Here is a 14,348-nt window from a genome sequence, read left to right on the forward strand (position 1 = left end):
TCACCCTAACGGGAATACACTTTCTCTGGAAACTTGTTATCTCATTTCTGAAGGCTTCCCATTACAGGACTGGCAAATCTGTTTTCAGTATTCTTGTTTTGTATTTGTGTTGCTTTTACAAGGTGCAGCATTAACTCGTAACTCCCCTTGGAACTAATTAAAACAATTTGTTTCATGATGTATATCCTACCAGTGATTGCATGTAAAGGGAAATCACATTGTGCAAAAGCACCCACTGCATCACAAAAGCATCCAAATTAGTGGAAGCAATTCTATAATTAATCTGGAATTTTGCCAATATCCTTCTGCTTCTCAAGATTTGGTACTAGCAATTTGTCTTGGTTGTCTAGGAACTGATATTCAACAACTCGTGGCTAAGATATAGCATACAGTAAGGAGATAAATATAGGTATATATAGTTTACACAAAATATATCATTTCAAATTACATAACTCTGACCACTTAGCTGAACTGTGTGCCTGAGGACACTTTGCCTTTCTGCTGTTTAATCATCTTATTCTGGCTCCTCTGCTCTGCTCCCATTGTCTAACACCACCCTACATCATCAGGCAATCCCTGCCTTCTTCAGTCTCCTGTATTTTCTCTGTTTGTGTTAGTGTCCGTGTCCTTGTAGGGCTTGTCTAATCTGAGAGACTCACCTTTTTACCTCTGCTCTGTTCCCATTAACCTACTGATTTCTTAAATTTCCCTTCCTAACCCCAATCCTATCTGACATTTTAAATGATTTCTCCTTCATCACTACTATTTATCCCCCTGTCTCCCTATCCTTTCAAAACTGAGAGCTTTACACTCCTGACTCAACTCATCCTTGGTCCTTTAGATTTCCAACCCAGCTGTGAACCCTTTTTTTTAAAGTTCTCTCTACCTGGGTTTGCTGCCAGTGCAACTACAGGGAGCATGCTTACCACATGTCTGTGACATTAATGCCAGAGCTGCTGCTGGTAGCTTCTTGCATTAAAATTGGATTTAACCGCCACTATTTCAAAAAAGAGGAAGATAAAAAGAAACTGGATTTCAGATCAGTTTGCCTAACATCAGTAGTGGGATAAATGCTATTATAAAAGATGTGATTAACAGAACACTTGGAAAGCATAAATCGGATTTGACTAATTCAGCATGGGTTTATGAAAGGGAAATCATGCTTAACTAATCATAGAATCCCTATTGTGTGGAAACAGGCTATTCAGTCCAACAAGTCAACACTGATTCTCTGAGGTGCATCCCACCTAGACTTCACCCCACTACACTCTGCCGATAACCCTATATTTCCCAAGCCTAACCCACCTAAACTGCACATTCCTGGACACTGGGCAATTTAGCATGGCCAATCCACTTAACCTGCACATCCTTGGAATGTGGGAGGAAACTGGAGCACCTGGAGGAAACCAAAGCAGACACTGGAGAACTTGCAGACTCTACACACAGTTGCCCAAGGCTGGAATTGAACCTGGATCCCTGGTACTGTGAGGCAGCAATGGAGTCTTCTGGAGCTTTTTTTGAGAAAGTAGCTCGCAGAATAAAAAAGGGAGAACCAACAGATATAGTATATTTGATTTCAAGAAAGCTCCGACACTAGGTTAGTGGGCAAAATTTAAAGCACACAGGATTGATGGTAATATACCGGCATAATTAAGAATCAGTTGACAGACTGAAAACATTGGGAATAAAAGGGTCTTTTTTCTAGATAGCAGGTGGTTTCTAATGGTGTACTGTAAGGATCCTGCTTAGGCCCCATCTATCCATGATTACACAGTAATGAATCTGTTGAAGGAACAAAATGCAATATTTCCAAGTTTGCTGATGACACAAAACTAAGTTAGAATGTGAGGTGAGGGAAGGATGCGAGGACGCTTGAGGGTGATCTAGACAAGTGTGTGGACAAAGACATGGCGGGTACAGTATAATGTGAAACATGAAGTTGTGTATTTCAGTATTAAAATCAAAAGGAATAGTATTATCTAAGTAGTGATAAATGAGAAAATATGGATGTGCAAAGGGTCTGAGTATGCTTACATCTCAGTTAATAAATGACAGACAGGTGCAATAAGCGATTAGGAAGGTGGCTGGTATTCTGACTTTCAGTGCATGTGGGCTTGTTCAAAATTAGGAATGTCATATTGAGGGAGATCGTAAGATCGTACCTGGAGGATTGTGTGCAGCTTTGGATGCCCCCACCTAAGAGTGGGATATACTTACTGGAGAGAGAACTGGGTGGAAAGCTCACCAGGCTGATACCAGAAATTCCTGATAAAAGGGCTCCTGCCCAAAACGTTGATTTTCCTGCTCTTCGGATGCTGCCTGACCTACTGTGCATTTCCAGCGCCACTCTAATCATGATGATACCAGAGATGGCAGTACTGTCGTATGACTGGGCCTATATTTAGAGTGCGATGGGATTTAATTGAGACATATATAATTCTAACCGGGCTAGACAGACTAGATGCAGGGATGATGTTGTCATGATTGGGAGTCTACAACCAGGGACCACAGCCTGAAGATGTGGAAATAGAACTAAAATGAGGAAACATTTCTTCAGTAGAAGGTGGTAAACCTGTGGAATTCATTACCACAGAATGCTGTGACTGAGTATATTCAAGAAAGAGATTGATAAATTTTAGATACTAAAGGCATCAAAGGATATGGAGAGAAAATGAGTAGAAGATTAGACATGATCATATGGAATGACAGCAGCACTGAAGACTCTCAGTCAAATTCCTTCTCCTCCTAGTTTCTAACTTTCTGGATTCAGCTATACTATTGAGCAACTCAAACCTATTTCAACCACTGTAGAACCAAATAAATGATCTTTTTAAAATGTTTCTCTGAGCAGAATTTTAAATGTTTTCTGATCTTTATCAGCTTAAAGTCATCGTTCAGGATTGTAGTTTTCACATAACTAAGCAGACTGCCAAGTCAAGTGCCGTTATTTTTCTACACAATTATGTAACCCAATACATGCATTTCCCACACCACCAGAACCATGCAATCCTATGATAAGACCATAAGACATAAGAGCCAAAATTAGGCCATTCAGCTCATCGAGTCTGCACCACCATTCAATCATGGCTGATAAGTTTCTCATCCCCATTCTCTCACTTTCTTCCTGTGCATTAGTCAGAGGGAAATGGGTCTGAGTACAGGAGTTGGGTTACTCTTCAGAAGGTCGGTGTGGACTAGTTGCGCCGAAGGGCCTGTTTCCACACTGTAGGGAATCTAATCTTCCCACAGAGTTCTATGGTACACCTGATTGTTCCACAAGAATCTACCTATCTCAGTCTTTAATAGACTCAATGACTTGGCCTTCTTGGCCTTCTGTGGCAATGAATTCCATCGATTCACCTATTTCTGGCTGAAGTTTTTCCTTATCTCTGTTCTAAAAGGTCTTCTCTTTACCCTAAGGCTATGTCTGCAGGTCCAAGTCTGTCCTTCCCAACATCGATTCTGTCCAGGCTATTCAGTACTCTGTATGTTTCAATTAGATTTCCTCTCATTCTTCTAAACTCCATTGAGTATAAACTCAGAGTCCTCAAAAGTTCCTCATAATTTACTGTGGAAAAGATCATGGAAGATATGGAATGTAGGGAAATAGATGGTGACACCTTGAAAAACCTCCATATTACAGAGGAGGAAGTGCTGGATGTTTTGAAATGCATGAAAGTAGATAAATCCCCAGGACCTAATCAGGTGTACCATAGAACTCTGTGGGAAGATTAGATTCCCTACAGTGTGGAAACAGGCCCTTCGGCGCAACTAGTCCACACCGACCTTCTGAAGAGTAACCCAACTCCTGTACTCAGACCCATTTCCCTCTGACTAATGCACCTAACACTATGGGCAATTTAGCATGGCCAATCCACCTGACGTGGACATCTTTTGGCTGTGGGTGGAAACCGGAGCACCCAGCACCCACGCTGACACTGGAAGAATGTGCAAACTCCACATAGACAGTCGCTCAAGGCTAGAATCGAACCTGGGACCCTGGTGCTGTGAGGCAGCAGTGCTAACCGCTAGGGAAGTGATTGCTTGGCCTTTTACTGAGATATTTGTTTGATCAATAGTCATAGGTGATGTTCTGGAAGACTGGAGGTTGGCGAACATGGTCCCACTATTTAAGAAAGGTGATAAGGACAAACCAGGGAACTATAGATCAGTTAGCCTGATGTCGGTGGTGGCAAGCTGTTGGAGGGAATCCTGAGGGACAGGATGTACATATATTTGGAAGGGCAAGGACTGATCAGGGATAGTCAATATGGCTTTGTGCATGGGAAATAATGTCTCACAAACTTGATTGAGTTTATTGAAGAAGTAACAAAGAGGATTGATGAGGGCAGGACAATAGACGTGATCTATATCGACTTCAGTAAGGCGTTGACAAAGTTCCCTGTGGGAGACTGGTTAGCAAAGTTAGATCTCATGGAATACAGGGAGAATTAGTTATTTGGATACAGAACCAGCTCAAAGGTAGAAGACAGGGGTGGTGGTGGAGGGTTGTTTTTCAGACTGGAGGCCTGTGACCAGTGGAGAGCCACAAGGCTCAGTGCTGGGTCCACTACTTCTCATCATTTACATAAATGATTTGGATGTGAGCATAAGGGGTATAGTTAGTAAGTTTGCACATGACACCAAAATTGGAGGTGTAGTGGATAACGAAGAAGAAGGTTTTCTCAGATTACAACAGGATCTTGATCAGATGGGCCAATAGGCTGAGAAGTGGCAGATGGAGATTAATTTAGATAAACGTGAGGTGCTGTATTTTGGGAAAGCAAATCTTAGCAGGAGTTATACACTTAATGGTAAGGTCCTAGGGAGTGTTGCTGAACAAAGAAACCTTGGAGTGCAGGTTCATAGTTCCTTGAAAGTGGAGTTGCAGGTAGGTAGGATAGTTGAAGAAGGCGTTTGGTATGCTTTCCTTTATTGGTCAAAGTATTGAGTACAGGAGTTGGGAGGTCATGTTGTGGCTTTAAAAAACATTGGTTAGGCCACTTGGAATATTGCGTATAATCCTGGTCTCTTTCCTATTGGAAAGATATTGTGAAACTTGAAAGGATTCAGAAAAGATTTATAAGGATGTTGCCAGGGTTGGAGAATTTGAGCTATAGGGAGAGGTTGAATAGGCTAGAGCTGTTTTCTCTGGAGCGTCGGAGGCTGAGGGTGAGGGGTAACCTTAGAGGTTTATAAAATTATGAGGGGCATGGATAGGGTAAATAGACAAATTCTTTTCCTGGGGTGGGGGAGTCCAGAACTAGAGGGTGTAGGTTTAGAGTGAGAGGGTAAAGATATAAAAGCGACTTAAGGAGCAACCTTTTCACTCAGGGTGGTATGTGTATGGAATGAGATGCCAGAGGTGGTGGAGGCTGGTACAATTGCAACATTTAAAAGGCATCTGGATGGGTATATGAATAGGAAGAGTTTGGAGGGATATGGGCCAGGTGTTGGCAGGTGGGACTATATTGGGTTAGGATATCTGGTCGGTATGGACAAGTTGGACAGAAGGGTCTGTTTTCGTGCTGTACATCTCTGACTCTGTTAAGCTTTTTTATTCCTGGGACCATTCTTGTGTCCCTCCTCTGAACACGGTCCAGGGCCAGCACATCGTTCCTGAGATATGGGGCCCAAAACTGTGCACATTACTCCAAACGTGTCCTGAGAAGTACATCCCTGCCTTTATATTCAAGTCCTCTCAAAATAAATGCCATCATTGCATTTGCCTTCCTAACTACTAACTCAACCTGCACGTTTACCTTGAGACAATCCTGGACTAGAACTCCTGAGTCTCTTTGCGCTTCAAACTTCTGAATTTTCTCCCCGTTTAGAAAATAGTCTATCCCTCTATTCTTCCTACCGAATTGCATGACCTCCCACTTTCCTACATTGTGCTCCATCTGTCGCTTCTTTGCCCACTCTCTTAACCTGTCCAAGTCCTTCTGCAGCCTCCCTGCTTCTTCAATATCACCTGTACCTCTACCTATCTTTGTATCATTTGCAAATTTAGCCAGAATGCCCTGAGTTCCTTCAACTAGATCGTTAATGAATAAAGTGAAAAGTTGTGCTTCTAGGACTTAGCCTTGCAGAACCCCACTTGTCACTGGCTGCCATCCTGAGAAGGACCCTTTTATCCCCACTCTCTGCTTTCTGTCAGACAGCCAAGCTTCTATCAATGCTAGTACCTTGCCTCTGACACTAGGGGCCCCTATCTTACTCAATAGCCTCCTATGCAGCACCTTGTCAAAGGCCTGCTTGAAGTCCAGGTAGATAACATCCATTGGCTCTCCTTGGCCTAACCTGCTCATTACTTCGTTAAAGAATTCTAGCAGATTTGTCAGGCATGGCTTTCCCTTGATGAAACCATGCTGACTTTGCCGTATTTTGCCATACACTTCCAAGTATTCAGAAATCTTAACCTTCACAATGGATTCCATGATCTTACCCTCAACCGAGGTTAGGCAAATCAGTCTGTAATTTTTCCCATCTTTTGTCTTACTCCCTTTTAAAACAGGGGTGTCACGTTAGCAATTTTTTGTGTTAACAGTCCTCTGGCACCCTCCTTGATTTGAGTGATTCCTAAAAGATTGCCACTAATGTCTCCACTATCTCTTCAGCTATCTTCCGTAGAACTCTGAGGTGTAGTTCATCTGGTCCACCCTCAGGCCATTCAGTTTTTCTAGCACCTTCTCCTTGGTGATGGCGCCATACACAGCTCTGTCCCCTCATTCTCTTGAATTTTTGGGATATTGCTCATGTCTTCTACTTTGAAGTGGAGGAGCCAGTGTTGGACAGGGGTGGACAAAGTTAAGAATCTCACAACACCAGGTTATAGTCCAACAGGTTTATTTGGAAGCAATAGCTTTCGGAACACTGCTCCTTTATCAGGTGGTTGTCTAATGAAGGAGCTGGTGCTTCCAAATAAACCTATAAAAGTATAACCTGGTGTTGTGAGATTCTTTCACAGTGAAGACTGTCACGAAGTAATTATTCAGTTGCTTAGCCATTTCCTTGTTCCCCACTGCTTTCTCTCCAGTGTCATTTTCCAGTGGCCCAATGTCCACTTTTGCCTCTTTGTTTGCCCATTAACCTATCTAAGGAAACTCTTACAGTCTTCCTTTGTATTACTGGCCAGCTTACCCTCATTCAGTCTTCTTTCTTTCTTTTTTTTTTGTTGCCCTCAGTTGGTCTTTGGAAGTTTCCCAATCCTCTGATTTCCCACTGTCATTCACCGCATTATGTTTTCTGTTTTGCTTTTATGCTATCCCTGAGTTCCCCAGTCAGTCTTGGTTGCCTCTTCCTCCCTGTATCATGCTTTTTTTTCAAGTAGCATTGTGGCCAGAATGACCATCTCAAAGTTAGAACAAAGTTATGAGCTGTGAATATACAGTATAAACCTGAAATAGACTCTTTCTTGTAAAATACAACGTAGTTGAGAAATCACTCCAGTAAGTATTGAGGTTGCACTTTGAGAACAAGCTGTCATATCTCTGAAATCCAAGAATGTTAAGTTGCCCATCATACAAAAATTGCATTTTATGCTTGAGTCTCCATTTCTGACCATCAGTCACAATTCAGACTGCACTGGACTCTCGTGACAGACCTTCTAACTTCTACCATTTATAGCATTCAGCTATATTAAATCTAGATTACACCACTTCCCACCCTGCCCCCTGTAAAAACGCCATCCCATATTCCCAATTCCTTCGCTTTCGCCGCATCTGCTCACAGGAGGAGCAATTCCAAAATTGAACAACCCAGATGGCCTCCTTCTTCAAAGACCGCAATTTCCCCTCAGACGTGGTTGACGATGCTCTCCACCGCATCTCCTCCACTTCCTGCTCCTCCGCCCTTGAACCCCACCCCTCCAATCGCCACCAGGACAGAACCCCACTGGTCCTCACCTACCACCCCACCAACTTCCAGATACGTCGTATCATCCTTCGTCATTTCCGCCTCCTCCAAACAGACCCCACCACTAAGGATATATTTCCCTCCCCACCCCTATCAGTGTTCCAGAAAGACCACTCCCTCCGTGACTCCCTCGTCAGATCCACACCCCCCCACCAACCCAACCTCAACTCTTGGCACCTTCCCCTGCAACCGCAAGAAATGCAAAACTTGCGTCCACACCTCCCCCCTCACTTCCCTCCAAGGCCCCAAGGGAGGACCCCTCCTCATACCTAAAGAAGGGCTTATGCCCGAAACGTCGATTCTCCTGCTTCTTTGATGTTGCCTGACCTGCTGCGCTTTTCCAGCAACACATTTTTAAGCATTCAGCTATAGCCCATATCCCACGTCATCTACTCAAACCTAAATCCTCACTGACCTTTTTTTCTTTCCATTATGCATGGAACTGCACAGGCCCTGAGCTAATCACCATGTCAGGATAAGTCTTGACAACGTTTTCAAAATGCAAACAGCTCTTTCTGAACTTTGTTCATTGCTCTCCAATTTATCCATATAGCCCTTTTCCTTTATATTTCTACAAATGCCCATGCATGTTTACTAGTCTTATCGTTAACCTCTCAGCAGCCTTTCTTTAGCTGTTCCTAATTAATGACTACTTGGCTAAGTATTAGTTTCCTTTAATTTTAAAAATGTATGATTGTTTATATTGCATTTGTTCTATGCAGTTACTCAACCACTTTGCTTCAATTCTTGATGTTAAAAAAAGTCAAGAGTAGACCATTTGACTGATTGGGCCTGTTTGGGCACTCTTAGCAATTCTTCTTTTGGTTTGAGGTACCTTTTCTTTCATATTTAATATAATTATTGTATATAATTGAAACCCAAATACTGTTGTGATCACTGTCTACAACATTCAAACTCAAAGTAATATGTGGCCAGGTGCACCACTGAATAGCAGATCTAATATATAATCATCCTAATTACTTTATTAACTTGCTGAGTCAGTTTTGTACATTTTCAATAAGTGTGCTTTGAGAATAAGCTGTCATATCATTGAAATCCAAAAATGTTAAGTCGCCCCTCATACAAAGTTGCATTTTATGCCTGAGTCTCCATTTCTGACCATCAGTCACAATTCAGACTGGACTAGACTCTTGTGACACGCTTCCTAACTTCTATCATCTATAGTGTTCCGTTGCCCATATCCCATTTTACCTACCCAGTACATGAATCATCACTGATCATAAAATCCCCATAGTGCGGAAACAGGCCATTCAGCCCAACAAGTCCACACCGACTCTTGGAAGAGTGTTCCACCCAGACCCATTCCCCTACCCTCTTACTCTACATTTCTCCTGACTAATGCCTCTAACCAACACATCCCTGAATCACTATGGACAGTCTTAGCACGACCAATGCACCTAACCTGCACATCTTTGGTTTGTGGGAAGAAACTGGAGTACCTGGAGGAAACCCATGCAGACACTGGGAGAATGTGCAAACTCCGCTCAGTCGCCTGTGTGGGAATGAACCCGGGTCCCTGGCGCTGTGAGGCAGCAATGCTAACCACTGAGCCACTGTGCTGCCAATATAAAATTCTGAGCCACCTTTTCAAATCCTTAATGGCCTCGCTCCTCCCTATCTCTGCAACTTTCATAATTTCTACAACACCAGTCCCCAAACCATCCTTTTCCTCTGTCTCTGAATTTTTGTGAATTCCATAAGACATAGGAGTGGAAGTAAGGCTTTTGGCCCATCGAGTCCACTTCGCCATTTAATCATGGCTAATGGGCATTTCAACTCCACTTACCCGCACTCTCCCCATAACCCTTAATTCCTTGTGAGATCAAGAATTGTCGTCCCAAGGTTCTGAGCCATTCATCGTATGTTAGGCCTACCATTAGTGGGCGGCACGGTGGCACAGTGGTTAGCACTGCTGCCTCACAGCGCCAGAGACCCGGGTTCAATTCCCGCCTCAGGCGACTCTCTGTGTGGAGTTTGCACATTCTCCCCGTGTCTGCGTGGGTTTCCTCCGGGTGCTCCGGTTTCCTCCCACAATCCAAAAAATGTGCAGGTTAGGTGAATTGACCATGCTAAATTGCCCGTAGTGTTAGGTAAGGGGTAAATGTAGGAGAATGGGTCTGGGTGGGTTACGCTTCGGCGGGTCGGTGTGGACTTGTTGGGCCGAAGGGCCTGTTTCCACACTGTAAGTAATCTAATCTAATCTAATCTAATCATTTCAGGGATCATCAGTGTGAATCTCCGCTGGATGCGCTCCAGTGCCAGGATGTCCTTTCTTAGGTGTGGGGCCCAAAATTGGACACAGTATTCTAAATGGGGCCTAACTAGAGCTTGATAAAGTCTCAGAAGCACAACCCTCTTGAGATAAATGACAACATTACATTCGCTTTCTTATAACCTCCTTCAACCAACCATTGGCACAGTGACGTAGCTATCTAAGCATCATACTCTTGAATTTCTTCTTCAGCCCTTCTACCACTCCAATCCCCCTTTCTCCTTTAAGATTGGTCTTTCAAATCCACTGTTTCCTCTCAGGATTTCTTGCTGTTGTTTCAGCATCAATTTTTGCTTGGTTGCACCCTGCATGAGTGCCTTGGCATTTTGGTTGAAGTAGTTATAAAAAATTCTTTTGGTAATTAACCAATTACCAATAACATAAAAGCATTAAAAAGTTGAATCTATGCTGTTTATACTGAGGATTATAAACCAGATTTAATGTTTGATGTGTGTGGTTTCTGGTTGAGGGCAGCAAGATAGTTTGACTGTGGTGTTCTCCATACTTAAATATTCTGATGGTTGATACACTTGAATTGATCACACGTCTGTCAATTATTGCCCTTCTTGAGTAACCTCTTAGGAGAGAGAAAATCAAAGGAGCTAAGCAGCAAACTGCAGTTTTGCCTGCTGTTATTTGCCAGACATAAAGGACGGCATTTACTTTATGTTGGTAAAGGGAGTCACTTGTTCATTTTCTTTAGCCTTAAAGGGTGTCTCCAAATGTTAAGACAGAGAGGCTGTGAACTTACAGGAGAATATTGTTTGCTAGAATTGGTCTTTGAAACCTGAGCTGAAATTAATAGACTGCCAGAGTAGTATAGGTCTACATGTAGTACTGTAAATCCAGCCCTCATCTACAGTAGATTCTTATTGTTAGAATTATATAATGATTTTGTTGGGATCTGTTTTATACTGAATGATAATGAAATAATCTGACAAATGGAAAGGGAGAAAATTACTGCGGAGGGGAAAAAAAAGAAACTGCAGGACTGGAAACTGAAATGTTGAATGTATAACTCACAGCACCAATTGACTGGTGGAAGATTATTTGTATTGCAGAGTTCTGTGATAAACTACAAAATATAACATGCTTTTCATAACACTTTCAACTTCAAATACAAGAAATAATGATCACTATTTGAGACTGATGAAAATTCTAGATCTATTGTTAGTGGAAGAAGCACCTCTTGTGCCCTTGGTTTTTAACAGGCTGCTAATAACTGCCTATAGTGAATCAATGATGTTTATGTATTGTAGGGAAAATTACCGCAAAATTGTAGTGCTTGGACTCATTGATGTTTTCATCAAGAAATAATGTTGTATTACACATTTAGGAAACTTTCAGTGTTTCGTTCTTTGTTTCAAAAGTTTAAAGTAATGGTATCTGAAACAAAATGACTATCTAAATGCACAGTAGTGAATCTGCCAAGGCCTATTGGGAATCAGCGTAACTAAAATATTCTTGTCTCTCCTCCACACGTGCTGAGTTTGTCGTTTTCTCTGAACCCAATTTTCCAAATGCAAGAAATTTTATGTTTTATTCATCACTCTCTTCCAGAATGGTATACATATGATGTGTAAAGCAAGAAAGACACAGGTGATCATTTGACTAGAATTCCTTCTGCAGTATAGTTTGTAAAGAGAATCTTTAGAGTACTTACCCCTACATTTCTCATGGGTTATATCATTTTCTATATTGCTGCAATAAATATAGATTTAACGTGTGACACATCTTTTAATTTATTGTGGATATTTTTTAACACAATAAAAGATTGTTTACTAAATGTTTCGAAAAAATGTCAACAGTGCATGTTAACAATTTTGTTTTAAATCTAGGGTGAAAAATATATTGTTCTTAAAAAGAAATATCAACATCTTGTGAAGGAAAGAGATGGATGCCACAAAGAAGAAAACGTTACAGTGAGTACTGTTGTGGGAGAGTTGGTTGAACAGTTCCCGAAAGAAGAAAGATCCCCACATTCTGAAGACAAACAGCAGCGCTCCAACTCTGATGACCCAAAGAACAAGAAAACTTCTCCAATGGAAACCCTACTGAAAATACATACTAGTGAACTTTTAAACAGCAAGATTTCTGCAGGAAGCTCGACAGATGAAAAAGTGAACATGTGTGAGTGGATTATACAAGAATTACCTATACCAACAGCTGACACTAAGTCCAAGGTGCCTTCAGAACTAACCAAGGAGACCCAGGTACCTTTCTTTGGTTTCTTGAAATTTCCTTTTGTGTTCTCAACTGCCTTTGCTTCTGAAAGCATTGAGCCCTTGTTGAAATTTGCTCCCGTAAACACATGGACATCCTCGGGTCTTGGATTCTGTCTATTTATCATGCACAAATCTGAGCATTGGCAGACTATCCTGCAGTACATCAGTCTGCTAAATTAGATCCTGTTTTCTTTCAATATCCACATACATGTATGCCTAGTCAAAGTCACTGGTACCATGCAGGAAGGAAAAACCTGTGTTACTTTCATCTCATTGACTGAATTGCTGAGAACAGCTAAAATATTCCCATCTCTGCCTTAGATGTGTTAACTCAACAAAGATTCTGGTGTTTTCCTGTTCTACATGACTCAGTTGCTAGGAGAAAGTGAGGACTGCAGATGCTGGAGATCAGAGCTGAAAAATGTGCTGCTGGAAAAGCGCAGCAGGTTAGGCAGCATCCAAGGAGCAGGAGAATCGACGTTTCGGGCTTATGCCCGAAACGTCGATTCTCCTGCTCCTTGGATGCTTTATGACTCAGTTACTGGCGTGCTATAAATATAACAACTTCAACATCACTTCTTATGGATTAACTGGTCTAGCAGACCTAAACCTGATTATTTAAAATGGAGATTATGAAGGGGGAATTCTAAAATTGGTGGCCTAACTTGGGAGTCATTAATGCAATTATTTGTTTTCAAAAGTATTGATTGGAATTCTAATTAAGACATTGAAAACCTCCACTTAGCTCTCTGCACTTAACTTGAACCTAAATGTAAGTTTTAATTGTTGGGATATTTAGATTTTGAAGCAGTATGGGATACATTTTACTTTTGGAATCCACTCCCTCCTTCAAGGATTGTAGGGTGACTCCAGCTATGATTTGGGAAAAGGGAAGCTCATGATATGTTTTTGACAAAGCAAACAAACGGTTTTTGGAATGATGTATTACATTTCTTCAGCACAGTACACTCCACCAGAACAAAAAGGTTGTTTTCAATGCACAGCCAATATATGGGACTAGAATGTTATAAAATAAAAGAGCAGGCCCACTCCTCCTTATCTATATATTTGTAATGGTTATAAATGCACTTAATTAATGCATTCTCTCAAATGGGCTGACTTGGATATACCCCCAAGCCTGCGCTCACATTCTTGTAAATTCTCTTCCACATCTTCCCTGTGAACTTTCTTTTGCTGATGTGTAGTTTTAGAGCCCTTCTCTTGAATGCAATCATATACACAGGTTCGATCCATGTGCTCACTTGCAATATCTTGTACAGGCCATTCTGCTATAACATATGTTTCATTAATGCAAATTTTCTGTAACGCAATTGACTAATTGGGGACTCTGTTTCTATAGTGTGAACTTTTCAAGAGCGTATTGGTTATAACGCGATTCCGGCCCCATTAGTTTAAATGGTGCTGCTATTACATGCATTTCTTATAACACAAGGTTGCATGAGAATGGAACTACTGTCTTATAGCAGAACTGACTGTCTTTTTCATTTTGTGAAGTACTTTTGAAACACTCTGCTAACATGGATGTAGCTGACATCTATTGTGTATTTCAATGTATCCGTTTCCATAATTTTTACAATTGATCTGTAAGAGATTCATATTGTACATTCTGAGACTCTTGACAAGATGCCTAAATGGTCATTGACTGGATAGTGTTTAACGTTTTAATAATTAAGGTGTTGAAATTGTATTGTGCAACTTTTGGTATATGAGTGTTGAGTATGTTTGTATGTAATTTGTCCGCCATTTTAACTGAAGGTTAACTTTTTTTGTTAACTTATAATTTTAAGTCCGATATTACATTCTGTTCCCGAACTTCAAAGGCTGATGTTATCCAATTTGTTTTTATTAAAACCTTTTATGTGGGCATCACAGAAGGAAAAGCATTGAGAAAA

General features: G+C 41.4%; 1 protein-coding gene across 1 annotated transcript in view; it reads left to right on the forward strand.

The window, feature by feature from the left end:
- LOC122559953 (ankyrin repeat domain-containing protein SOWAHA-like) overlaps positions 1-14,348 on the forward strand; it is a 58,026-nt gene that overhangs the window by 26,977 nt on the left and 16,701 nt on the right. The window contains exon 3 of the mRNA XM_043710061.1: positions 12,049-12,423. Coding sequence (XP_043565996.1) covers positions 12,049-12,423 — 375 coding nt within the window. The remainder of the gene's footprint in view (positions 1-12,048; positions 12,424-14,348) is intronic.

The sequence above is a fragment of the Chiloscyllium plagiosum genome, chromosome 20 (genome assembly GCF_004010195.1).
Source record: "Chiloscyllium plagiosum isolate BGI_BamShark_2017 chromosome 20, ASM401019v2, whole genome shotgun sequence".
Classification (NCBI taxonomy): Eukaryota; Metazoa; Chordata; class Chondrichthyes; order Orectolobiformes; family Hemiscylliidae; genus Chiloscyllium; species Chiloscyllium plagiosum.